The following is a 25,436-nucleotide window of genomic DNA, read 5'->3' as shown; positions in this document are numbered from 1 at the left end:
TTAAAGTGGAGTTGTAGAAATCCACTGCTTATCCCTGGGGTAAGCAATATGGAATCTATCTACTCTTTGGGATCCTGTCAAGTACTTCTGACTTGGATTGGGCACTGAAGGAAACAGGATACTGGGCTTGATGGACCTTTGGTCTGACGCAGTATGACAAATCATATGTTCTTATGTTCCAGGTGACATTGTCAGGTAGGTGTTGGTGTCTGTTAGGTAGCAATGTGCTACTCTCTTACAATGTTTGCCACTGAGGCAGACTATCAAGACTTTAATACTGATGAATTACTAGGATTCACAGATGCTTGTATGTGGGCCAACTATTTATAATCCAGCGTGAGGTAAGTAAATGTGTTTCATAAGAACATAAGAAATTGCCTTGCCGGGTCACACTAAGGGTCTATCAAGCCCAGCATCCTGTTTCCAACAGAGGCCAAATCAGGCCACAAGAACCTGGCAAGTACCCAAATACTAAGAAGATCCCATGCTACTGATGCCAGTAATAGCAGAGGCCATTCCCTAAGTCAACTTTATTAATAACAGTTAATGGACTTCTCCTCCATGAATTTATCCAAACCTTTTCTGAACCCAGCTACACTAAATTGTACTAACCACATCTTCTGGCACCAAATTCCAGAGCTTAATTGTGCATTCAGTGACAAAGAATTTTCTCCAATTAGTCTTAAATGTGCTACTTGTTGCTAACTTCATGGAGTGCCCCCTAGTCATTCTATTATCCAAAAGTGTAAAAACTGATTCACATGTACTCGTTCAAGACCTCTCATGATTTTAAAGACCTCTATCATATCCCTCCTCAACCGTCGCTTCTCTAAGCTGAACAGCCCTAACCTCTTCAGCCTTTCCTCATAGGGGAGCTGTTCCATTCCCTTTATCATTTTGGTTGCCCTTCTCTGTACCTTCTCCATCGCAACTATATCTTCTTTGAGATGCGGTGACCAGAATTGTACACAGTATTCAAGGTGCGGTCTCACCATGGAGCGATACAGAGGCATTATGACATTTTCTGTTTTGATAACCATTCCCTTCCTAATAATTCCTAACATTCTGTTTGCTTTTTTGACTGCTGCAGCACACTGAGCCGATGATTTCAAAGTATTATCCACTATGGTGCCTAGATCTTTTTCCTGGATGGTAGCTCCTAATATGGAACCTAACATCATGTAACTACAGTAAGGGTTATTTTTCCCTATATGCAACACCTTGCACTTGTCTACATTAAATTTCATCTTCCATTTGGATACCCAATCTTCCAGTCTCGCAAGGTCCTCCTATAATGTATCACAATCCGCTTGTGATTAACTACTCTGAATAATTTTGTATCATCCGCAAATTTGATAACCTCATTCATCGTATTCCTTTCCAGATCATTTATAAATATATTGAAAAACACTGGTCCAAGTACAGATCCATGAGGCACTCCATTGTTTACCCTTTTCCACTGGGAAAATTGACCATTTAATCCTACTCTCTGTTTCCTGTCTTTTAAATAGTTTGTAATCCACAAAAGGACACCGCCTCCTATCCCATGACTTATTAGTTTTCTTAGAAGCCTCTCATGAGGGTCTTTGTCAAATGCCTTCTGGAAGTCCAAATACACTACATCTACCAGTTCACCTTTATCCACATATTTATTAATTCCTTCAAAAAAATGAAGCAGATTTGTTAGGCAGGACTTCCCTTGGGTAAATCCATGTTGACTATTTTCCATTAAACCATTTCTTTCTATATGCTCTACGATTTTGATCTTTAGAATAGTTTGCACTGGCTTATGGGGAGCCAAGATGGCCGACACATGAGGCACATTGGAGGAGCTCTCTGTGTTACCTGATTTCCTTCTTGAATTTTTGCCAAATTTGGGAGTATTGCAGGATGCCGCATACAAAAAGAGTAAAGCTAAATTAAAAAACGTTTTACTTGAAAAAGAAGGTGGTACCCTGCAAAGCTTCTTTGAGCTAAACGCCAACAAGCCGGAAATGAGGGCCGCTGTGAGTGAGAACCAAGAGCTCGGTTCTCACTCTTTGGCCAAGATGATTTTGTTGAGCCCGGGGGGGCTCCAGAGACTGTGTCGTCCCCCCCCCCCCCCCCCCAGTGAGGACAGACTGGGGCAGAAAAGGATGAACCAACATGATCCCTGAGAGCGAAGAGGAGGGAATCAGCATCCCCAGAACTGAATGGAGCGGGTAGAGAGAGAGCAAGTGGGGGAGATGTGAGTATCCTGCTTGGAGGAACTACATCTACGCCCAGGCCCCCTCAGGCTCCACCGGCAATAGAAATCACTGAACCCAGTATGCCTCAGGATTTGCAAAAAATGATTCCAGGTACAATTTTTACTCTGACTAAACCCCTGATTGTGACTCTAGACTCTGTTTGGTCAGCCTTAGTTTCAATTGAATCCACAATATTTATGCTAACAAAGGCATTTGTGGAGACAAATAAAAAAGAGGTATAAATTCGGAGAAGGTAGTTTTCCAGCAACAGGAAATGTTTGATAATGCGCAACAAAAGATAACATTGATGGAAAAAGTTCAAGTTAATTTAATTAAATCAAATAACATCGCTGAAAGGAAATTTGAAAATGTTAAAAATTCCCTCCGATATTTCAGTTTCATGTGGTGAACTTTCCTGAAGTGAAGAAAATGTCGGTGGTAGACATGTTTAGGGAATATATGATAGATAGCCTTAAAATTCCAAAGGAGGTTATTCCTGTTATAACTAAAGCTTTCTTCTTATCTAGTAAATCAATAATACCACAGGATATGGAGACACAAGAACAGCAGACTTTGAATGTAACGGAGTTATTAGAGATGTCGATACAAACTGAGATTACAACAAGAGGAACTTTGCTAGTTCCCTTTGCTCTCGAATATGACAAAAACCTAGTGTTGAAATACTTTTTCAGAAATAAGATGGCATCCTATCATGGACAATTGGTTTGGATTTAACCGGACATTGTTCTTCTAACACAAGAGCGTAGGAAAAAATTTATTACAATGAGAGCAGAGGTTATAGAGGGGCCAGTATGATTCTTAGGTACCCTTACAGATGTCTAGTAAAATACCATAATGGAAAATATGTGTTCTTAGAACCAGAACAATTAAAGGTTTTTTTGGATGGGAAGGTTTGAGGTATAAATTTGGGGAAAAACTTGGTATGACTGTATCTCATTTGTGGGTAATACCTGTGTTAATTTGTTCCAGTGAGAGCTCATTTTTTCCATATTTCATTTAAGGCTCCCCATTACCTTAATGATCAGAGATTTAAATGTATGAGATTTCTTTGTTATGTTTCTTAATATGAATATGATGTATAATCTATATTTCTTATAGTATTTCAATATTGTAATATATCTGAAAATGCAAAATAAAAAAAAAATAGAATAGTTTCCACTATTTTTCCTGGCACTGAAGTCAGGTTCACTGGTCTATAGTTTCCCGGATCGCCTCTGGAGCCCTTTTTAAATATTGGGGGTTACATTGGCCACCCTCAAGTCATCAGGTAAAATGAATGATTAGAAATTTAATTTTTTAGTTCCTTCAGTACCCTAGGATGCATACCATCTGGTCCAGGTGATCTGCTACTCTTTAGTTTGTCAATCTGACCTCCTACATCTTCCAGGTTCACAGTGATTTGGTTCAATTCATCTGACTCATCACCCTTGAAAACCATCTCAAACTGGTATTTCCCCATTATCCTCATTAGTAAACACGGAAGCAAATAATTCATTTAGTTATTCTGCAATGGTCTTATCATCCCTAAGAGCCCCTTTAACCCCTCGGTCATCTAACGGTCCAACAGACTCCCTCACAGGTTTCTTGCTTCACATATATTTAAAGCTTTTATTATGAGTTTTTGCCTCTACATCCAACTTCATTTCAAATTCTCTTTGCCCTTCTTATCAATGATTTGCACTTAACGACATTGCATATGCTTCATCCTATTTTCTTCAGATGGATCCTTCTTCCAATTTTTGAAGGATTTTTTTTGGCTAAAATAGCCTCTTTCACCTCACCTTTTAACCATGATGGTAATTGTTTTGCCTTCCTTCCAACTTTCTTAATGCATGGAATACATATGGACTGCGCATCTAGGATTGTATTTTTAAACAATGCCCATGCCTGCTGAACACTTAATCTTTGCAGCTGCACCTCTCAGTTTTTTTCTAACTATTTTCCTCATTTTATCAAAGTTTTCCATTTGAAAATTTAGTGTTAGAGCAGTAGATTTACTTATTGTCCCTCTGCCAGTTATTAGTTTAAATGTGATCATTTTATGATCACTATTGCCAAGTGGCCCCACCACAGTTACCTCTCTCACTAAATCCTGCATTCCACTAAGAAGTAAATCTAAAATAGCTCCCTCTCTCATTGGTTCCTGAACCAATTGCTCCATGAAGCAGACTTTTATTACATCCAGGAACTTTATGTCTCTAGCAAGTCCTGATGTTACATTTACCCAGTCAATATTGGGGTAATTGAAATCTCCCATTATTATTGCACTGCCAAATTGGTTAGCTTCCCTGATTTCTCTTAGCATTTCATCATCTGTCTGACAATTTTGTCCAGGTGGATGGTAGTATACTCCTATCACTATATTCTTACCCAACACACATGGGATTTCTACCCATATAAATTCTACTGAGCATTTAGTCTCTTGTATGATCTTTATCCTGTTGGACTCTATACCTTCCCGGACATAAAGTGCCACACCCTCAGCAAGTTGATCCTCCCCATCATTGCGATATAATTTGTACCCTGATATAGCACTGTCCCATTGGTTATCCTCCTTCCAGCAGGCCTCTGTGATGCCAATTATGTCAATCTCATCATTTACTGCTTTACACTATAACCTCTCCCATCTTACTACTTAGACTTCTAACATTGGCATACAGACATTTCAAAGTGTGTTTTTTGTTGGTTTTAACAACCTACTTTTCACTTGTTAGGGATAATCTGGAAATCTTTAGCTCAGGTGATGTTTTACCTATAGGCACATGGACATCATTTGCTTTTATTGGAACCTCTCTGCTGGGATGCCCTAACTCTCCTGTTTCATTAGTATCCTTCAAGAATACATTTCTCCGAACCATGCACTGCTGAGTGACTGTCAGCTTTCCCCTTTGTTCTAGTTTAAAAGCTGCTCTATCTTCTTTTTGAAAGTTAGTCCCAGCAGCTTGGTTCCACTCTGGTTAAAGTGGAGCCCATCCTTTTGAAATCCCCCTTCCCTAAACGTTTCCCCAGTTCCTTACAAAACTGAATCACTCTTCCCTGCATCACCATCTCATCCATGCATGCATTGAAACTCTGGAGCTCTGCCTGCTTTGGGGTACCTGCACATGGAACAGGAAGCATTTCAGAGAAGGCCACACTGGAGGGTTCTGGATTTCAGCTTTTTACCTAAAAACCTAAATTTGGCTTCCAGAGCCTCCCTCCCACATTTTCCTATATCATTGGTGCCCACATGTACCACGACAGCCGACTCCTCCCCAGCACTGTCTATAATCCTATCTAGGAGACGTGTGAGGTCTGCCACCTTCACACGAGGCAGGCAAGTTACCAGGTGGACCTCACATCCACCAGCCACCCTGCTATCTACATTTCTAATAATTGAATCACCAACTATGATGGCCGGCCTAACCCTTCCCTCCTGGGTAGTAGCCCTGTGGGACTTGTCCTCAATGCGAGAGGACAACACATCATCTGGAGAGCAGGTCCTTGTCCTCAGTGCGAGAGGACAATATATCACCTGGAGAGCAGGTCCTTGTCCTCAGTGCAAGAGGACAATATATCACCTGGAGAGCAGGTCCTTGCTACAGGATCCTTTCCTGCTACACCAGGATGATGTTCTCCAACTGGGAGACCTTTCTGATCCAAGGCAGCACTGGGGCTGCCAAACTGGATTTGGGACTTGGCTACTATGTCCCTGAAGGTCTCTTCAATGATCTCTCTTTCTGCCTTAGCTCCTTCAAGTCTGCTTCTCTAGCCCTCCAGAGATCGGACTCATTCCCTGAGAGCCAGGAGCTCTTTGCACAGAATGCACACATACAATCTCTCACCGGCAGATAAAAAATCATACATGTGACACTCAATACAGAAGACTGAAAAGCCCCCCTCTTGCTGCCGGACTGCTGCCTTCATCTTAATTTTATTGAATTCCTTGTTAAGATACTAAGGGAATTGGAATTAGAGTTTCACTTTAAATAAAGTTGCATGAATGGACATTAACCAGGTTTAAAGCTACAATGATTGGCAGTACTGCTCATACGTTTCAAATTTGTGATAATTCAATCTCTTTATTTAGCAGGATCAAGAAACCCTTATATTCTGCTGATTACAATATGGCTTTCTTAGCACATCCTACCTTTGAAATACTGAATATCAGTTGTTAAAGCTGATGAGAGTTCATCTGGCGATACTTGCAGCATCCCAGCCACTGAAATGAAAACAGTTTTTAGAATTAGGCATGTTTTCAATTATAAATAACATGATTAAAACAGGTTATTATAATCATTGCCTTTTAGTAGTTATAAGCATTGAAAGCAGTCAACAGGGAGAGTGAAAAAAGAAAGCAGGATTCAAAATGAATATTAATTATATTGAAGTTATCAGGGTCCAGTAAGTGATATGATTCTGTATATTCTGGATTACAGTCTTTTTATTTGTTTGTTTACTTAGACTTCAGACAGGAGATTTATCAGGGTATGACTGGATCTTTCTGGTATTAGAATTGCTATGTATTCTTGAATTTGCAAGACATATAAAAGTTACAGAGTAACGTGAGAGCAAGAAAATGTCTCCAGTGAGACTTTTTCATTGTAAAGAATTCTCCTGAATGCAATTGCATATTAACCTATAAAATATTTCTATTTGCAAATAATAAAATTGAGGCACATATTATCCGCAAAAAGTATACACATAAATCATTCCATAAATGATGCAAAGATCAGGTGCAATTTTGTATAAGTGAATTTGTGCGTGTTATTTTAGGTAGTTTCAAAGCAAACTTATGCATATAAGTTCCCTTTGAAAACTGGCCTAATTTATGGATTTTGTCTTATAAAATTACCCTATAAGGGAATAATTTTCAGTCATTTACTTGCATAAAACAAACTTATTTTCATAAATGGTTCATTATAAAATAATGTTGGATTGTGTCCATAAAAGTATGCATAAAAACCTGATTTCATGGTGCATACATATGTGCATACATAACAGGGGTTCTGGGAAGTGAGGTTGGGGCAGAATTGGGATTTACGCACGTAAGTTTGATTTTAAAAAGTACTTGCGTAACTTAACCCACATAGGTTACCTGCTGCAAAGAGCAGGTGTAACTTTGTGCGAGTTAGCTTGTGCTTGTCATTTTATATAATTTTAAAAAGCAAGCATATGTGCCTAAGTGCACTTTGAAAACTGGAGTATCTTGTGTGCTTTCACAAGGCATAAATTATACAGGTTGTTATAAAATTACCCTCTAAATGGGAAAATCCTTTAGAACAATATTATGTAACTTTATGATAAAGTGTTACAGTTTCTTAAAACAGGATAAAATGTGTGACTTCTAAATGAATATTACTTTTGGGCTGGTTTTTTGTTTTTTTTTTTGTAAATCAGTCATGTTTTCATAATAGTTCAATGCATTCCTGATGCAATGACACCATCTGTTGGTGAGTCAGAGATACAGAATCACCCGATTGCAGGCCACACCAGACGGTCATTTCCCACTGACCTTGTTCTAGTAGCTGCAGGTCTGACACAAATGCTGTCTCAGCGTCTGTTAGAGCAGTAAACCGAATGTCTCCAAGATGCAAAATCGCTGAGAGAATTACAAACAGGTTTTCCACCTCCTACATAAATTTCAAACAATGTTAGAGAAAACAGCGAACTTTGAGTAAGAATAGTACACATTAAAGGGATTAGTTTTCAATAGTTTCAAATGGCTATAAATATCTAACTGTGCAAATTGTACTAGCATTTATTAAAGAAATATATAGAATTTTAAGGATTTTGTAGTCACAAATGATAAGAACCATAAGCACATACATGCATAATTGGTAATAAAAATAATCATCTCATGTTAACACTTTACAAGTGAATATCACATTAGTTGACACCCATTTTATTTATCAGTTGTCATGGATAATGCCCGTACTTTTGATTTCTAGGCATCATCTGTAGTCTGATTTCTTTAGATTAGAAAATTTACATCATCTGTAAACTCAGATTCAGGAGTAGTACAATAGCAAATGTATGCAAACTGATTTTGTTTCTGTCTTCAAATTAAGGAGTTAAAAATAAACCATGTATTTCTGTCAGCAAATACTTTTTACTTCACTTGGTATACATTTCCTTATAATTGATAAGGGGGAAAAAATCTGTAGAAACAATTCCCTATGTGTCACAACACTCTTAGCACTATCATCATACTAAGTCAATAAAAAGTAAACAGTAAATTTTCCTTTGGTAAACCGTGATTTTGAAACACACAGTGGACATAGATGTATTCCCAAGGAACTATCAAAGAGGTAGTAAAAGTGCTTTCCTTCAGAAATGAACATCATTGGAAAAGTGATCAGTACTAACTGATCTTTGTCGAGGAAATTGCAGGAAATGGGACTGTGCAGAAGAATAGTGTCCAGAACAAACTATAAGAGGTACTTACAAATTCAGAAAACAATACAAAGCTGAATCTAATTGAAGCAGCCTGTAATATAATCAATAGCCATACGTAATGGATTCACCATTAGGATATGGGAAATCGAAGACATATAATTCTAGTTCACATTATCTTCCAGTTGGCTGGCACAGAATAATTTTACCAAACTATTAAGAAGGGATTTAAAGTATTAACTTTACAAAACAAGCAAAGTTATATGACAACTATCTACAAATGAATTTTATCATAAATACAAAATATTGAAAAACCTATGAGAACTCCTCCTATGCTACTTTTTAACTGCATGTTGGATAATAGTTTATGCTTAGATCATCCATTCCGAATTTACTACTTACCTGAAAATGTCCTTTTCCTTAACCTAGACAGATGGATTCAGTGGCTTTTACACCTCTACCAGCAGATGGAGCAAACCGACATCACAGTATTGTTATGATCCTGCCCGTGGCTAGGGCCATGGGCAGCCTCTCACCTTCTGCCAGTTAGCTTTTCTGAACTCTGCCGCTGGTAGAGGTGTGCATCCGTTTTCCACGTATTTGTAATCCGCAACTTATTTTTTGCTATCTGTTAAATACGTGGGGAGGCAAAACGCATCGCAACTCCCCACGTATTAAACAGATTTCTGTTTTATTCGGCCTCCTAAATAAAAATTTAACCCCCCCCCCCACCCTCCTGACCCCCCCAAGACTTACCAAAACTCCCTGGTGGTCCAGCGGGGAGTCAGGAAGCCATCGCTGCACTCATTTGCCGGTTTCATCACGGCGCCGATAGCCTGTGTCACAGGGGCTACCGGTGCCATTGGTCAGTCCTTATCACATGGTCACCAGCACCATCTTGTGCTCCTACCATGTGACAGGGGCTGACCAATGGCACCGGTAGCCCCTGTGACATAGTATGGGCAAAGGCTATCGGCGCCATTTTGAGTCCTTGCGTCGGACAGCAGGTCGCTCCGGGACCCCTGTTGGACCCACAGGGACTTTTGGCCAACTTGGGGGGGCCTCCTGACCCCCACAAGACTTGCCAGAAGTCCAGCGGGGGTCCGGAAGCGACCTCCTTTCACGCCAGCCACCCGATCCCAATACTCAAAATGGCGCCGATCGCCTTTGCCCTCACTATGACGGCGATCGGCGCCATTTTCAGTATTGGCATCGGACGGCGATTTTGAGTCTCAAAATGGTGCCGATCGCCATCATAGTGAGGGCAAAGGCGATCGGCGCCATTTTGAGTATTGGGATCGGATGGCCGGCATGCAAGGAGGTTGCTCCCGGACCCCCGCTGGAATTTTGGCAAGTCTTGTGGGGGTCAGGAGGCCCCCCCAAGCTGGCCAAAAGTCCCTGGGGGTCCAGCGGGGGTCTGGGAGCGATCTCCTCCACTCGTGACGTCGAGTCACAGGAACCAAAATGGCGCCGGCACTACCTTTGCCCTGTCATATGGTAAGGGCAAAGGGCCACCGGCGCCATTTCTCTTAACGCAGCCGTGGCCCGAGAGCAGGAGATCGCGCCGGGACCCCCCCACTGGACCCCAGGTAATTTAAAACATTTTGGGGGGGTTCGGGAGGGTGGAGGATTTATTTTAAAGGGTCGGGGTGGGTTTTAGGGTTGTTTTGGTGTGCCGGTTTTCCTGCCCACCCCCGATTTACGATTTTTGACGATAAATCGGGGGAATTGTTATTGTATCACGGCTCTAACTATTTTTGACGATTTAAAATATATCTGATGATTGTTTTAAATCGTCAAAAAACGATTCACATCCCTACTATACGGTTCCAGTCCCAGAGGAATTTATCCATCCTTCAGAGAGTCAGAATCTATCTCATCATCAGTGCCATCCAGATTCCTGTCGGGAATACCTGGAGCTAATCAAAGCGTACTTTGGCACTTAAACGTAGTACTGGAAGAGGGAGAGGCACCGCCTGAGGATCTGACCTGACAGGATTGGACGTGGCTGAGGTGGGCACCTGATAAAAGGATTACAATCCTTGAAAAAATTCTACCTAAGAAAAGGCAGAAGGATCCATGCCATAACCAGAAGGCACTTGTGCAGTGCCCACAGAACTGCTGTCCCTTGCTGAGGAACCAGTAAAGGGAGTTCCAAGGTCAGTCGTCCCTCTTGACATATCCTTAATCAGGCCATCATCAGGCTAGAAAGACCCAGGCTTTGTAAAATCAGAGTAAGATAATTCCTCCTGACCCTCTAAACAGTGCTGGCTCAAGCTAGAGGGCACTCCAGGCTGAGATGCCTGAACATGACAGGCCGAACAGAGGGAAAGACATTTAGGAGTCGATTTTCAAAACCACTTGTGTGTCCATATGTGCACATAAGAACATAAGAAAATGCCATACTGGGTCAGACCAAGGATCCATCAAGCCCAGCATCCTGTTTCCAACAGTGGCCAATCCAGGCCACAAGAACCTGGCAAGTACCCAAACACTAAGTCTATTCCATGTAACCATTGCTAATGGCAGTGGCTATTCTCTAGGTGAACTTAATAGCAGGTAATGGACTTCTCCTCCAAGAACTTATCCAATCCTTTTTTGAACCCAGCTACACTAACTGCACGAACCACATTCTCTGGCAACAAATTCCAGAGTTTAATTGTGCGTTGAGTAAAAAAGAACTTTCTCCGATTAGTTTTAAATGTGCCCCATGCTAACTTCATGGAGTGCCCCCTAGTCTTTCTACTATCCGAAAGAGTAAATAACCGATTCACATCTACCCGTTCTAGACCTCTTATGATTTTAAACATCTCTATCATATCCCCCCCTCAGTCGTCTCTTCTCCAAGCTGAAAAGCCCTAACCTCTTTAGTCTTTCCTCATAGGGGAGCTGTTCCATTCCCCTTATTTTGGTAGCCCTTCTCTGTACCTTCTCCATCGCCAGTACTCAAAATGGCGCCGATAGCCTTTGCCCATACTATGTCACAGGGGCTACCGGTGCCATTGGTCAACCCCTGTCACATGGTAGGAGCACAAGATGGCGCCGATGACCATGTGACAGGGGCTGACCAATGGCACCGGTAGCCCCTGTGACAAAGGCTATCGGCGCCATGATGAAACCAGCACCGAGGGTGTGAGCGTGCAGGGGATGGCTCCCGGACTCCCCACTGGATCACCAGGGAGTTTAGGTAAGTCTTGGGGGGGGTCAGGAGGGTGGGGGGGTTGTAGTTAATTTTAATTTTAGCTGGGACACTGATAGAAATCGCCGTATTAACGCATCTGGCTGCCTGCTTCCACCGGGGCCCCAGTGTTGGTTCTGGAGTACCAGCTGGAAAAAAAAGGGAAGGCAGTCTGAGCCACCCCCCCACCGTGAAGCAAGAAGGCCCTGCAGTTGTCATTGCTCGAATCAATCAGGCAAATCACGAGACGGCTACAGCCCGGGTCCTCATGTGCAGCCACAAGGGCAGCACTGCATAAGAGACAGAACATCGGAAACCTTTAACCACTGCAGAAACTACTTAGGAAATATCAAAGCCCGGAGGAATTTGAAGATGAAGCATAATTTTTCAATGCTATCAGCGGCTGATTTTACAGCTACAGTCAGGGGGAAAGTAGCATCTCCGAGACTGGCTCGGCAGTGGGGAGTTGCCTTTCTTAATGTCCACGCGCATTATATAATCACTGAAAAGCAGAATAGGAAAGCCCTGTAAAATGGGGAAGGATGTGGTAGCATCATGCTTTCCTTTTCAGTCTCCATAAAGATTTTTATAATAGCAGAAATCAGCGTAAAGGCCAAAGTCCTTTGAAGTGTCAAATACATGTCACCACTGGCCCGAGGAAGCCTTTCAGTGATTCCAATACTTGTGGTCAACAGTTAAATAAAGGATAGTGGTTGCTTCATGCTATATTTATTTACCATATTCATGCTATTGCTAACAGGTTTTTTTTCTACTGCCTTTTATCTCTTCCTCAACTAAAAAGGTTAAACAAACTTTTCTTTGGCGCTTAATTTTAAGGACTGGAAAACTTAAAATATGCAGCTATCAGAAATGCCGCTGCTAAATACAAGAAAGATAATTTTCAAAGGGAAGATTGCCATGGCTGAAAATTGTCCCCTACAAAGTGGCTAAAAATAGGAATGGGTTTTCACAGCAGGCAGATGTTTAAACAGGATTTAAAAAAAAAAAACAAAAAACCCCACATCCATGGAGATGTACGTATTGTAGCTCTGTGCAAGAAGGATCAGGATGAAGGAAGGCCTTACTTTTAAAAGTTTGTGTCTCAGGGAGTGCCCTTGGGCTGCAGTGACTTGCACTGCCATGCGGAAGACCTGTCTTCGAGCCTCAGACCCAGATTCTGCTCGCTGAACTGGCAGGAGCTTGGAAGCTCAGTCCCCCGCACAAGCGAAACCTATTAAGTTACTTTCTGAAAGAGCTAAGCGTGTAAAAAAAAAAAAAGCAGATATGCACGTAAGGAGCTTGCACTTGCGTGCTTGCTATTTTGTAAACATCAAAAGCGGACGCGTATTTTCAGTTTCGCGCACACTTTTACCTGCATGAAATGAAAAAGGGGTAGTCCCGGGGATGTTCCAGGGTGGGGCCATGAGGAACACGCGCGTGTTATTAGTTTATAAGAGACTTCTGCGAATGCATTAGGAAACTTATTTTCCCAATTTTACATCTGCTAATTATCTAGCATAGACTCATCAGCTATTGGTTGGCGGGGGGGGAGGGAGGTGGAGATCTGAGTGAATTGGGGAAGAGTTCAGGGTGACGGACTAGGAGGGTCTCGATGACCTGGAGAAGGACTGGATGAATTGGTGGAGGTATTGGCAAACTAGTGATTTCAATTATTGTATGTATGGTACGTTGGAAAAAATGCTGACTTCCACGTATAAATCAGGGTTTTACATGCGTAGATTGGTATATCGTATTTTTACATATACATTCATTGGCAATTTTTTTATTTTTTTGCATGTAAAATTTTACGTGTATATATTTCTAAAATAGGCAGGAAAATTACGGACATCCTGATATACTGAAATATGCTCTTCGAATGCATTCCAGATGTTTGCAAGTAAGCATATATATGCGAGTATGTTGAGGGGTGGACATACCTGTATTTTTAATCTATACATACCTGATATGTTCAGGTTATAATATACTGTAGTAGTTCTCCGCACAGCCATATAAGCACACATATGAGGCTGCATGGAGTTGTTTCAGAGTTATTCTCTCTGTGCACACTAAAAATGATACTAACATTTTTAACAGGAAATCAACAAAAATGAAGTGAAAATTAAACGAAATGATACATTTGCTGTGTACACCCCTAAGACCAAGTCGTGACAAACTAACACATGCACTTTGCTTCCTGTTTTATTCCTAAACACACATATAGGAATACTACTTTTTAACTTAGCTAAAAGTATGCATACTAGTCAGCTTTTAGCCAGATAGAGGGTGGCAAATTTATTTCAGAGAGACCAAATTATTGCATAAATACCGACTTGTTCATAGAAATGACTTGGAAATTTGCCTTCTCTATTTATTGATGTGCTTGCCTTCATTAAGACAGGCTTCTTAGACCTCTGTTATAGCTAACAAATATGCATTATCATCTAATTGTATGGCTGCCTTTCAGGAAAACCATGCATGAGTCCGATCACTTCATTCACTGTTTTAAAAATACGGACCAGGAGTTCTGTTGATTTCATGTTTTAAAGAATTGAGAGTTTCTGATTATTTTATTTGGAAGTAAATATTTTTTGTGGAGCATCAAAACTCCTATACTTTAAACCTGGAATATGTCAAATATTCACAAGAAAAGTAATTTCTTTCTTCATGTCTAGGGATTATGGGGACAATACGTGTTTTGTTTACCTCTGCAAAAATGCAATTTGATGATTATGGCTCCCCCTTAGCGCAGGTAAAAGGTACACGTGCTGGGAACGTTTGTCCATGGGGAGAAAAGGGAAGGCTGAAAGTGCATGCAATGATTTCATTTTCTAATCGCTTTCCAGTACATAACTTTGCACCTGTTTCCCATGCAGCTGTGTGTTCAGCGCCTGAATTTTCAGAAGGAAACCCTGCAGGGGGCTTTCCCTTTGAAATTTTGCTTGCAGGCTCCACTGGTGCAAACTATCTGCAGGCCGGCAAGCTGCCTGCAGGTTTTCAAAATTAAACTATGTGGTTGTCGAGAGTTTTATTTACCCTACAGACATTTTTCTGACTTCGTTTAAGAATGAAAAAGTCATAAGCAAGCCTTAGTTAAAACGAGTTCTATTAATTTACCCCCCCTGCAGTTGCTCTGCACGCTTGCTCCGTTGCTATTTTCCTGTTCAAAGAATGAACCAGACCTGGTTTCCCAGAGGTCTTGTCCAAGGGAGTTACTTACGGTTTGTTTTCGCTTGAATGAAAGGGTGGTTCTAGCCATGAAGCACACGCTGTTCACATAACTTACCAGGTTGTTAAATCCCATAGCGCTTAAGGCTTGTTTCAAAGCAGTTAATTTCTCTCTGTTTTGAGTGTTTGCTGTTATTGAAGGTTCCTCTGGTACAGTCTGGTTCAGATACCTGAGCAGAGCAGAAAGCACATAAGCCATTAGAGGATGGCACGCAATCAAACTCCTTGCGGTTAAAAGCCATTTTAGCCATTTTGGACTTCTAAACTAATGAAAACAATACACAAACACCTGAACATAGTGTACTTAAGCATTTACAGGAGTCTCAGCTGATAGTACACACATCCTTTGGAAATCATGGTACTTGTTGCAAAAGGTATTTACTGTTTTCTTTATGAGGTGATTGCTTGAACTATTCATTTTACATGAAGGGATGAGGTCATGAATGTTCCCTATCATCTGTTTTTGTTATTTGGGCACAGCCGCCAGAGTTAATTTCTGCCTTGCTTTAATGCCAAATATTTAGTTTATAGCATCGTTTTTGTATGCTGGAGGCTAACTTTTCATTTGAAAAGGTGATCCCAAGAGGAGCTATGAAAATCTTGATTTTATTTTATTTTTTAATTGGATGCTCTTTTAAGCTGCTTCAAGTATTTTTGTCACTAGATTTGTTAACGACCCGACAGTGTTGATTTCTGCCATATCATCAACCTGGATGATATGGCAGGAAAAAATTGCAAGTGGAAGCTGCTACTGATTCCAATGTAGTACCTTTTTTTTTTAAATGAAAATCACCACTGAGAAGTATGACTCCCCATGATGAATCTATTCCATCATACTGCGAGACTGTGTGCGGGTAGACGATGTACAATCGTGGAATCTGGAAGATAGAAATGTAGTGCAAACTACCTTGTTTTAATTATCCTTGACTGGGAATGTCGTTGTGGGACAAGAACCCACAAGGTCCTTGATAGGGCTCAGATAAGGGAATTATTATAATTTTATTGAGGATAACTCATTGCAGCACTATAGAAACCATGGTGTGGTCAGTGGACCCCTAGCCTGAGTTGGAGTTGGCGCTACCTGAGAGAGTAAACCCCCACAGGTCCCCGTCTGGAGGCGAGGCCGGAGGAAGACAGGTGCCAGCTGGAGTTTCACCAATACCAGTCCATGTTCCCCGCAGGATGAGCACTTGAGTGCCGGGATCAGCTGGACTTAGGTGGGCCCCTGAGATATTGGTGGCGGGTCCGGAGCTGGAGCAGGAACGAGATAGGAGTCAGATGGCTGGCAGGCAAGACAGAGTTCGGATGCCAGCAGCAGGAGAAGGAGGCGGGTGCCTGCCTAGAGTTGGAAGGCTGAAGGCAGGCTGGCCAGGAATGGCCAGGGGCCACACTTCCGCCAGAGGGTAGACGAGCACAGTGAGTTCCAGTCCAAGGTTCAGTGGCGGGCGGCAGACGAGCAGAATGAGGTCCAGTCCAAGATTCCGAGGCAGGCAGCAGACGAGCAGAGTGAGGTCCAGTCCAAGATTCCAAGGCAGGCGGCAGACTAGCAGAGTGAGGTCCTGTCCAAGATTCCGAGGAAGGCGGCAGACTAGCAGAGTGAGGTCCTGTCCAAGATTCCGAGGAAGGCGGCAGACTAGCAGAGTGAGGTCCTGTCCAAGATTCCAAGGAAGGCGGCAGACTAGCAGAGTGAGGTCCTGTCCAAGATTCCGAGGCAGGCGGCAGACTAGCAGAGTGAGGTCCTGTCCAAGATTCCGAGGCAGGCGGCAGACTAGCAGAGTGAGGTCCTGTCCAAGATTCCGAGGCAGGCGGCAGACGAGCAGAATGAGGTCCAGTCCAAGATTCCGAGGCAGGCAGCAGACGAGCAGAGTGAGGTCCAGTCCAAGATTCCGAGGAAGGCGGCAGATGAGCAGAGTGAGGTCCTGTCCAAGATTCCAAGGAAGGCGGCAGACTAGCAGAGTGAGGTCCTGTCCAAGATTCCGAGGCAGGCGGCAGACTAGCAGAGTGAGGTCCTGTCCAAGATTCCGAGGCAGGCGGCAGACTAGCAGAGTGAGGTCCTGTCCAAGATTCCGAGGCAGGCGGCAGACGAGCAGAATGAGGTCCAGTCCAAGATTCCGAGGCAGGCAGCAGACGAGCAGAGTGAGGTCCAGTCCAAGATTCCGAGGAAGGCGGCAGATGAGCAGAGTGAGGTCCTGTCCAAGATTCCGAGGAAGGCGGCAGACTAGCAGAGTAAGGTCCAGTCCAAGATTCCGAGGAAGGCGGCAGACTAGCAGAGTGAGGTCCTGTCCAAGATTCCGAGGAAGGCGGCAGACTAGCAGAATAAGGTCCAGTCCAAGATTCCGAGGAAGGCGGCAGACTAGCAGAGTGAGGTCCTGTCCAAGGTTCAGAGGCAGGCGGCAGACGAGCAGAGTGAGGTCCTGTCCAAGGTTCAGAGGCAGGCGGCAGACTAGCAGAGTGAGGTCCTGTCCAAGATTCTGAGGAAGGCGGCAGACTAGCAGAGTAAGGTCCAGTCCAAGATTCCGAGGAAGGCGGCAGACGAGCAGAGTGAGGTCCTGTCCAAGATTCCGAGGAAGGCGGCAGACTAGCAGAGTGAGGTCCTGTCCAAGATTCCGAGGAAGGCGGCAGACTAGCAGAGTGAGGTCCTGTCCAAGATTCCGAGGAAGGCGGCAGACTAGCAGAGTGAGGTCCTGTCCAAGATTCCGAGGAAGGCGGCAGACTAGCAGAGTGAGGTCCAGTCCAAGATTCCGAGGAAGGCGGCAGACTAGCAGAGTGAGGTCCTGTCCAAGATTCCGAGGAAGGCGGCAGACTAGCAGAGTGAGGTCCTGTCCAAGATTCCGAGGAAGGCGGCAGACTAGCAGAGTGAGGTCCTGTCCAAGATTCCGAGGAAGGCGGCAGACGAGCAGAGTGAGGTCCTGTCCAAGATTCCGAGGAAGGCGGCAGACTAGCAGAGTGAGGTCCTGTCCAAGATTCCGAGGAAGGCGGCAGACTAGCAGAGTGAGGTCCTGTCCAAGATTCCGAGGAAGGCGGCAGACTAGCAGAGTAAGGTCCTGTCCAAGATTCCGAGGAAGGCGGCAGACTAGCAGAGTGAGGTCCAGTCCAAGATTCCGAGGAAGGCGGCAGACTAGCAGAGTGAGGTCCTGTCCAAGATTCCGAGGAAGGCGGCAGACTAGCAGAGTGAGGTCCTGTCCAAGGTTCAGAGGCAGGCGGCAGATGAGCAGAGTGAGGTCCAGACCAAGGTTCAGAGGCAGGCGGCAGAAGAGATGAGTGAGGTCCAGTCCAAGGTTCAGAGCCAGGAGATCTGTCCAAAGAGAATCCAGGAAGAAGGGTGCAAGGCCTGGTCCTGAGGCAGGAGTCAGGAACTGCAACAGAAGTCCTTCAAGGAGAAGCACAGGAACCCGAGAGAAGCAACGCAAGAGACTCATACCCCCTGGGTATGGCCCGAGGGAGTCTTATATAGTCCCACCCTGATGATGTCATCCACCGGGGCGGTCCCTGGTTTCCCGCCAAAGGTCCTTTAAATAGCTGCCAGTGCCGTGCTCGTGCGCCTAGGGGGAATCCTGGGCGGGGCCAGAAGCTGGCGGCATCTCATGCACTGGTGAGGCAGAGGAGGCCCTGGCATCGGCGAGTGTGAGCGGAGAGGAATCAGAGAGGCAGGCTGAGGCAGTCGACGTCCCAGGCAGGGCCTGAAGGTGTAGGCAGGTTGAAGGAGCCCGCATGGGGGTTCCACAGGCAGTAAATGCAACAAGCACCTAGTTCTAAAATACTACTGCTATTTCACATATAATTTCACATAAGAGACAGACTTCTATGTAGAGCAGCTTATAGTCTTTTCAAGATAGACTAATAAGACAAATTTTCATTTATTATGGAAAATCATTAAAGTTAAAGCAAATTGTAACTGCAGTGTAGTTCAAATCATTAATATTTAGAGAGGAAATGTATAAATAATGATTAAGCATTTCCTATAAGGACCATCATACCACCCTCCGTGGATATTGGGACCACTTTTATAAGCTTTTCAGTTTTTTCACCAAAGTGATTTAAGCTGGCATAGTGCTTACAAGGAAATAGATGCACTGTAATAAATTTGGAGAAAAGACGATGGATATAGGATTTGAACAACCCCTAAGGAAAGACTGTGCTGGTCTGAAACGTGGCCCCATTGGGCATTTGGTAACATTAGTGAATCACTTTGTTTATGTATCAGCTAAATACTTGCTTAAGTTAACCACAGCGCTGTTCCGTTTGGTTTTGAAATATATCATGAGCATATGACTTTTTGAAGACTATTCATCATATGGTGTTATTTTTTTTTTTAACAGTGAACTAATGAAAAAACAAACAAGTTGATATATTTTTTAGGTTTTGATAGGCATGCATAGGGGCAGATTTTAAAACGTGCGCGTGTGGCGTACATTTGTGCATGCTACCCGGTAAGCACAAACGTACGCACGCTTGTTATTAAATCAGGGGTCGGTGCACAAGGGGGTGCGCACACTAGTGCAACTTCCTCACTCCGAGCCCTCAGGGAGACCAGCTGGCTTTCCCCGTTCCCTCCGAGGCCGCTCCGAAATCGGAGCGGCCTCGGAGGGAACTTTCCTCCCCCCCCCCCTCACCTTCCCCTACCTGTCCAGAGGCAGGCATAACTTGTGCAATCCCCCAGCCCAGTGGCCGTACGGAGGTATCTGGCCACGCCCCCTCCCCACCCCACCCCCCGGAACGCCCATTTTTTCAAGCCCAGGGACTTACACATGTCCCGGGGCTTTATGCGTGCTGCCGGGCCTTATGAAATAGGCCCGGTGTGCATAGGTCTTTTAAAATCTGCCTGATAAAATAGAAATACAAAATGGTTGGTGGGGGAGTGTTGATGATTAAAAGTTGAATTTCCATGACCAGAGGATTGGTATTGAAAACATAAGAAAATATGAAACGTTCCACTCCATCCTAAACATTTTTTTTCATAAAAAAAAGTTTTCTTCTTTTTTTCACACAAATATATACATGAATATTATAAGAACGATAGTTCATCATTAGTGATGTCTAACATTAAAAAATTTTTCATATTAAAGAGGTGATAGTATTTTCATATTGATTTGAAAACAGCATGATGCACAGACTCAGGAAGTCTATGATGCAACAAGGTTGAAAGCATGGAGACTGCGGTCAACGATGGAGCAGAAGGATATAGATAATAATCTTAAATTCCCTACTGAGCAGTCTTCATGAGGAGGGGCATAGGGAGATATAAGGGAGGAGAGGTAATGAGGAGCTACGGAATGAATGCCCTTGTATGTAAGTAGTGACTTGAAAAGAGGGGTAGTATGACTATAACAATACTGATGGCAAGAGCTGGTTCAGTGAGGGACCTGTGAGGAACAGACTGAAGTAGTCTGTTCCTCACAGGTCCCTCACTGAAGCAGGAGATGATACTGACCGTAATAATTCAGGCTCAGGCCTAAATAATATACAGCTTGTCTCAAGGCCTTCCCAACAAAATAGGTTCTTTGCCTGACCTACTTTCTTTCCTCTCTTCTTCTCCCCTCAATATTAAGCTTACTTCAAGACCAGCATCAAACTACAACACCAAAGAGAATGTCTGAAAATTCAAACATCAAGCTCCTTTTAAACAAATGTACCTAATACTTTGTATATTTGAAAATTATAGCAGGCCAAGCCTAAGTTTGGACTACCTTAGTCTTAAGGCAAGTTTAGAATGCAACTAGATGACTTTGAGCAAAGTTACCGGCGGCATATTATTTCTAGGACATTGCTCATGAGCGACATGCATTGCTTCAGGTTGAAAAGGCAAAAACAACAATAGTGTTTGCTGAAGGCTACTTTAGTTTCCTGATATGATCTTTATGCTCATGCCTTCGTATTTTTGAATGAATTCCACAGAATGTTGTTTTTTCATGCTGTTCTAAATGATTAGTGTGCCAAGACATTACTATTTGCATGGGTGCACATTTGCTGCACACCTCAACAATATTCACTGGAAAACGGTTGAAAACCATTAAATGAATAACTATGTTTAGAACTGAAAGCCCTAAAAAGTTTCACTTGAATGTTGTCATTAATTTTATTATTTCATAAAGTTTGATGCAGTAATGGTCTATTGATTTTTTTTAGAGATATGATCCCAATGAGAGTGATTTATACTAAAACAAACAAACAAAAAAGGTTGAGTCAACTTTGGTGAAAAAAAAAAAATTCTTTATAATTTCTTGCTCAGTTTCCAGTTACTTCATTTTTGGACATCCAGAATCTTTAAACCAATATAGTACATATCTTTACTAAAGTTTTCTGTACATTTCATTTGCAATCAGAAATATTGCAGAAGTGATGCGAGAAAGGTTTGACTGAGGGCCATTTTTGATGCATAACCATAAAAAAAAAAAATCACATCACCTAAAAGTAATAAATTATAACACAAGAATGTGAGACATCCCAACCATCAACATTTATGACAATCCTAAAACATGACTACTAAAGAGAATTGTTCCCTTATTCATAGGGGCATCATGAGTAGTAATATTGTGGGTTATAGCTCCTCCTTGTGTGAGACTATAGTTGATTCCCTAGATTATATATAAAATCATGCCATCATTTTTGGGTGTGACCTTTTTAGTTATTCCTTGTAGGGGCAGCAAATCACCATTTTTGCTCCTGTTTTGTTTAGTTTTCATAGGAAAGGACCCTAGGGCCTCCAAGGATGAGGTTTAGTTATGGAATAGTAGAAATGGTGCCTTTGCCTCACTTTAACATGTCTTTTTGGGAACCCTTTGTTTTCCAGAGGGGGAATGTTTTTCCACCCTTCCATTCTCTAGTTTTGGTTTCCATTTACCTAAGGTTTATTTTTACTACCTGCCTGAGGCCCCTAGGGCCCAGAAGCTCAGTGTGGTTCAGCTAAGAGGAATGGTATCTCTCAACCAGAGAACACGTACGGACTATCATAAATCTTGGTGAAGGAATGGATCAGGATTCATTCTTGGGGAAAGAAGAGTGTGTGAAGAAAATCCGGGGCACCCATCTGGTGTTAACCACATCTCTATCATCAAGATGTTGAAGAAAAAGATGGGTTCAAAAAAGGTTTGGATAAGTTCTTGGAGGAGAAGTCCATTAACAGCTAATAATCAAGTTTACTTAGGGAATAGCCATTGCTATTAATTGCATCAGTAGCATGGGATCTTCTTGATGTTTGGGTAATTGCCAGGTTCTTGTGGCCTGGTTTGGCCTCTGATGGAAACAGGATGCTGGCTTGATGGACCCTTGGTCTGACCCAGCATGGCAATTTCTTATGTTCTTAAAGTATGGAAGTACCTTCCCAGTACGAATAAGGGAAATAAGGAAAATGACTGAATGACTGGACTAAGGTATGAAAAATTAGACTTTACTTAAGTACATTTAAATTAGGAAAAGATTATCCTATCTAGCAAATTCTGGGAGGAAGCTCCAAAACTACCCCACTAATTGGAATGGATTAGACATGAAGACATTCCCAATAACACCAGTAACAGAACACAGTAACTGAAAGCTGAAAGTCACAAAGTTTATTAGAATATCTGAAGCTGTAAAATTGATTGTAAATATCAAGAACATGCAATTAAATATTTTTCAAATTTCCATCTCTAATTAATAAAGGTTAAATTGGAAACCACTAAATGATTCCAGAATGCCATATATAAGATACTTTATATATACACAGATTGCTGTATATTAGAGACTTTAATACTGGATTGATTAATGAACAATGCTCAATAATCATCTTCTCCAAAAGGGAATCATGGACATGAGACAAACATCACAAGAACCATAAAATAAGTAAATTAATTAATTTCAAATAATTAAATTAATTTACTTATTTTATGTTTCTTATATACCGCGCCCTGCAAAGTTCATGGAGGTTTACATAGCACATTCAAAAACAAGAAAACATAAAAAGGACAAATAAAAGGTATAAAATAAACAGGAAAACCAGATCATAAAAATTAAATGAATTAGGATCCACTAATATCTTTAACAGCTTGTTTAAAAAGATGACATTTGAGTGCTTTTTTAAGTTCCTTGGCATCTGAGATGAGTCTGACATATGGTGGAAGGTTGTTCCAAGTAATGGGACCTGTGATGGAAAATGCACGTTCACAAGTAATGGATAATCTAGTTGATCTGGGGGATGGAACCTGAAGCAGAAGTTGATTCTGTGAACGCAGATTATGGGATGGTGTATATAGTGTTGCGGTCCCGACCGCTTCCCTTCTGTTAGGGCTCAGGCCCGCCTACCTCCGCTTCAGTGATCACCGCATTTCACCCGCTCCGGACCCCGGGGGCTTCTCTCACTCCACATGGCGCCGCCATTACGGGCCTCCTTCCCTTCGGTCTCGCGCGAAGACATCCCTCTTGAGCGTCCAGCTTCCGGAAGCCCGGCCCTGCCCGCGCTGCTGATGTCAGATCGCCCCCTCTCAGGCCATCAGTTGCCACTAATCAAAATGGTGCCAGTGGCCCTTTGCCCTTAACATATAACAGGGGCTCTCGGTGCCATTGACCGGCCCCTGTCACATGGAGCAATGGATGGCCCGTGACATTTTTTAAGATCGCTCCCAGGACCCTCACTGGACCACCAGGGACTTTAGGCAAGTTTGGGGGGGGGGGGGGGGAAGGGTGGGTTTGGGGGTTTTTTTATGTGTCCTTTCTCCCCTCCCCAAAAACGATAAGAAAACCACACGAAATTTCATGGGTTTTCCTATCATCTCGGGGACCTCCCGAACCACGACGAAATAGGAAATATCATCTATATTTCCTATTTTGTCACAAAACGAATGCACATCCTGTTGCATCCAGTTGCAGATGGCTGTGACCGCTCTGCCTTACCTCTTTATCCCCTTTCTCTCTCTTTGGGTAAGATGGCTGCCTCCGTTGCCGACTGCCGAGGGTCTCTGCATTTCCAAACCAGCATGGGCGTCCCCATCCGCCATGCTCACTCCCTTGGCCTCCTAGGGCGCGTGTGCGCACATCTCCTATGCTCAAATACACGTCATGGTAGGAACCTCGGGGGGCATCCCCAAAGCATGACGTCAGTACCTCCGGGTATATCTAGCCTCTGCTTTCACTACCACCTTGAGTTAGCAAGGACCGGTTTAAGCTACTCTGACCGCTCTAAGCTGCATGCTTAGATGCTGCCTTTCTCCAAGGGCCTCACTCCAGTAGAAGCTGAAGATACCCGCTCCTCGGGGGTCTCTCTCTTCTACATTTCAGGATATCAGACCATCGGGTACTCGCTCCTTGAGGGCCTACCAGCCATTATTTATTTACTTATTTATTAATTTATTTATTTGGAGTTTTTGTATACCGACAACAGTTTGCACATCGTATCGGTTCACATGTAACTTGGAACTAAGACAGCATGGCTGTCATTTAGGCATAGCTTTTACAAGGAGCAAGGATAACTTATGAACATAACAATAAACAGGTGCATGAATGAGGGGTGCTAGGAATAAACATATTAAACTGGGTGCTGGAGGAGAAAATTAAAAATAAGAACTAGAAAAAATAAATTGGGTTGAACAAATGGGAAAAGGTGCTGGAAGAGGGGGGAAATTACAAAGCAATTGAGCAATAAACATTATACATCGATTCTGCAATAAAGTATGAACAAATGCTTAGCAGTTAGTTACTGGGAAGGTTGGAAAGAGATGGGAAGGCCTGTAGGAATATCCTGCACCACGGACATTCGGTCCCAACTTTCCACCATCAGGAAGATGCCATCATTCCTAGGAGTACCTCTATGATCCGGTGCTCCAGCTCTACCCACCAGCTGAGACGTTACCCGCACTGCGGGCTTCCGCCATCATGAAACATCTTGGTGAGTCTTCATTTCTGAGCTTGTTGAACGTACTGGCACTTCTGGGATCAGTGCCTTACCTTCCTGCTTTACCATCTATCTACAAACAGTACAATAAAGCCTCTATCCATACTGTGTCTGCTATCTGAGTACAGCCTATCACAGTGGTTCCCCATGGGGCCTCTCCCTGTGGGCGGAGTCATCTCCATTGCGACCAAGGGTCCACAATGCCACAAACACAACATATCCATAGTGGATAATACTTTGAAATCGTCGGCTCAGTGTGCTACAGCAGTCAAAAGCAAACAGAAAGTTAGGAATTATTAAGAAGGGAATGGTTAATAAAACGGAAAATGTCATAATGCCTCTATCACTCCATGGTGAGACTGCACCTTGAATACTATGTACATTTCTGTTTGTCACACCTCAAAATATATAGTTGCGATGGAGAAAGTCGAGAAGGGTGACCAAAATAATAAAGGGGATGGAACAGCTCCCCTATGAGGTAAGGCTGAAGAGGTTAGGGCTGTTCAGCTTGGAGAAGTGACAGATGAGGGGGGATATGATAGAGGTC

General features: G+C 42.9%; 1 protein-coding gene across 1 annotated transcript in view; it reads right to left on the bottom strand.

The window, feature by feature from the left end:
- Positions 1 to 25,436, bottom strand: part of LOC115092485 (unconventional myosin-XVI-like) — a 507,378-nt gene that overhangs the window by 320,567 nt on the left and 161,375 nt on the right. Inside the window, 3 exon segments of the mRNA XM_029603325.1 lie at positions 6,379 to 6,450; positions 7,744 to 7,861; positions 15,086 to 15,197. Coding sequence (XP_029459185.1) covers positions 6,379 to 6,450; positions 7,744 to 7,861; positions 15,086 to 15,197 — 302 coding nt within the window.

Source organism: Rhinatrema bivittatum, chromosome 5 (assembly GCF_901001135.1).
Source record: "Rhinatrema bivittatum chromosome 5, aRhiBiv1.1, whole genome shotgun sequence".
Lineage (NCBI taxonomy): Eukaryota > Metazoa > Chordata > Amphibia > Gymnophiona > Rhinatrematidae > Rhinatrema > Rhinatrema bivittatum.
The sequence above is the reverse complement of the archived record's forward strand: the minus strand, read 5'-3'. Positions and strand labels throughout refer to the sequence as shown.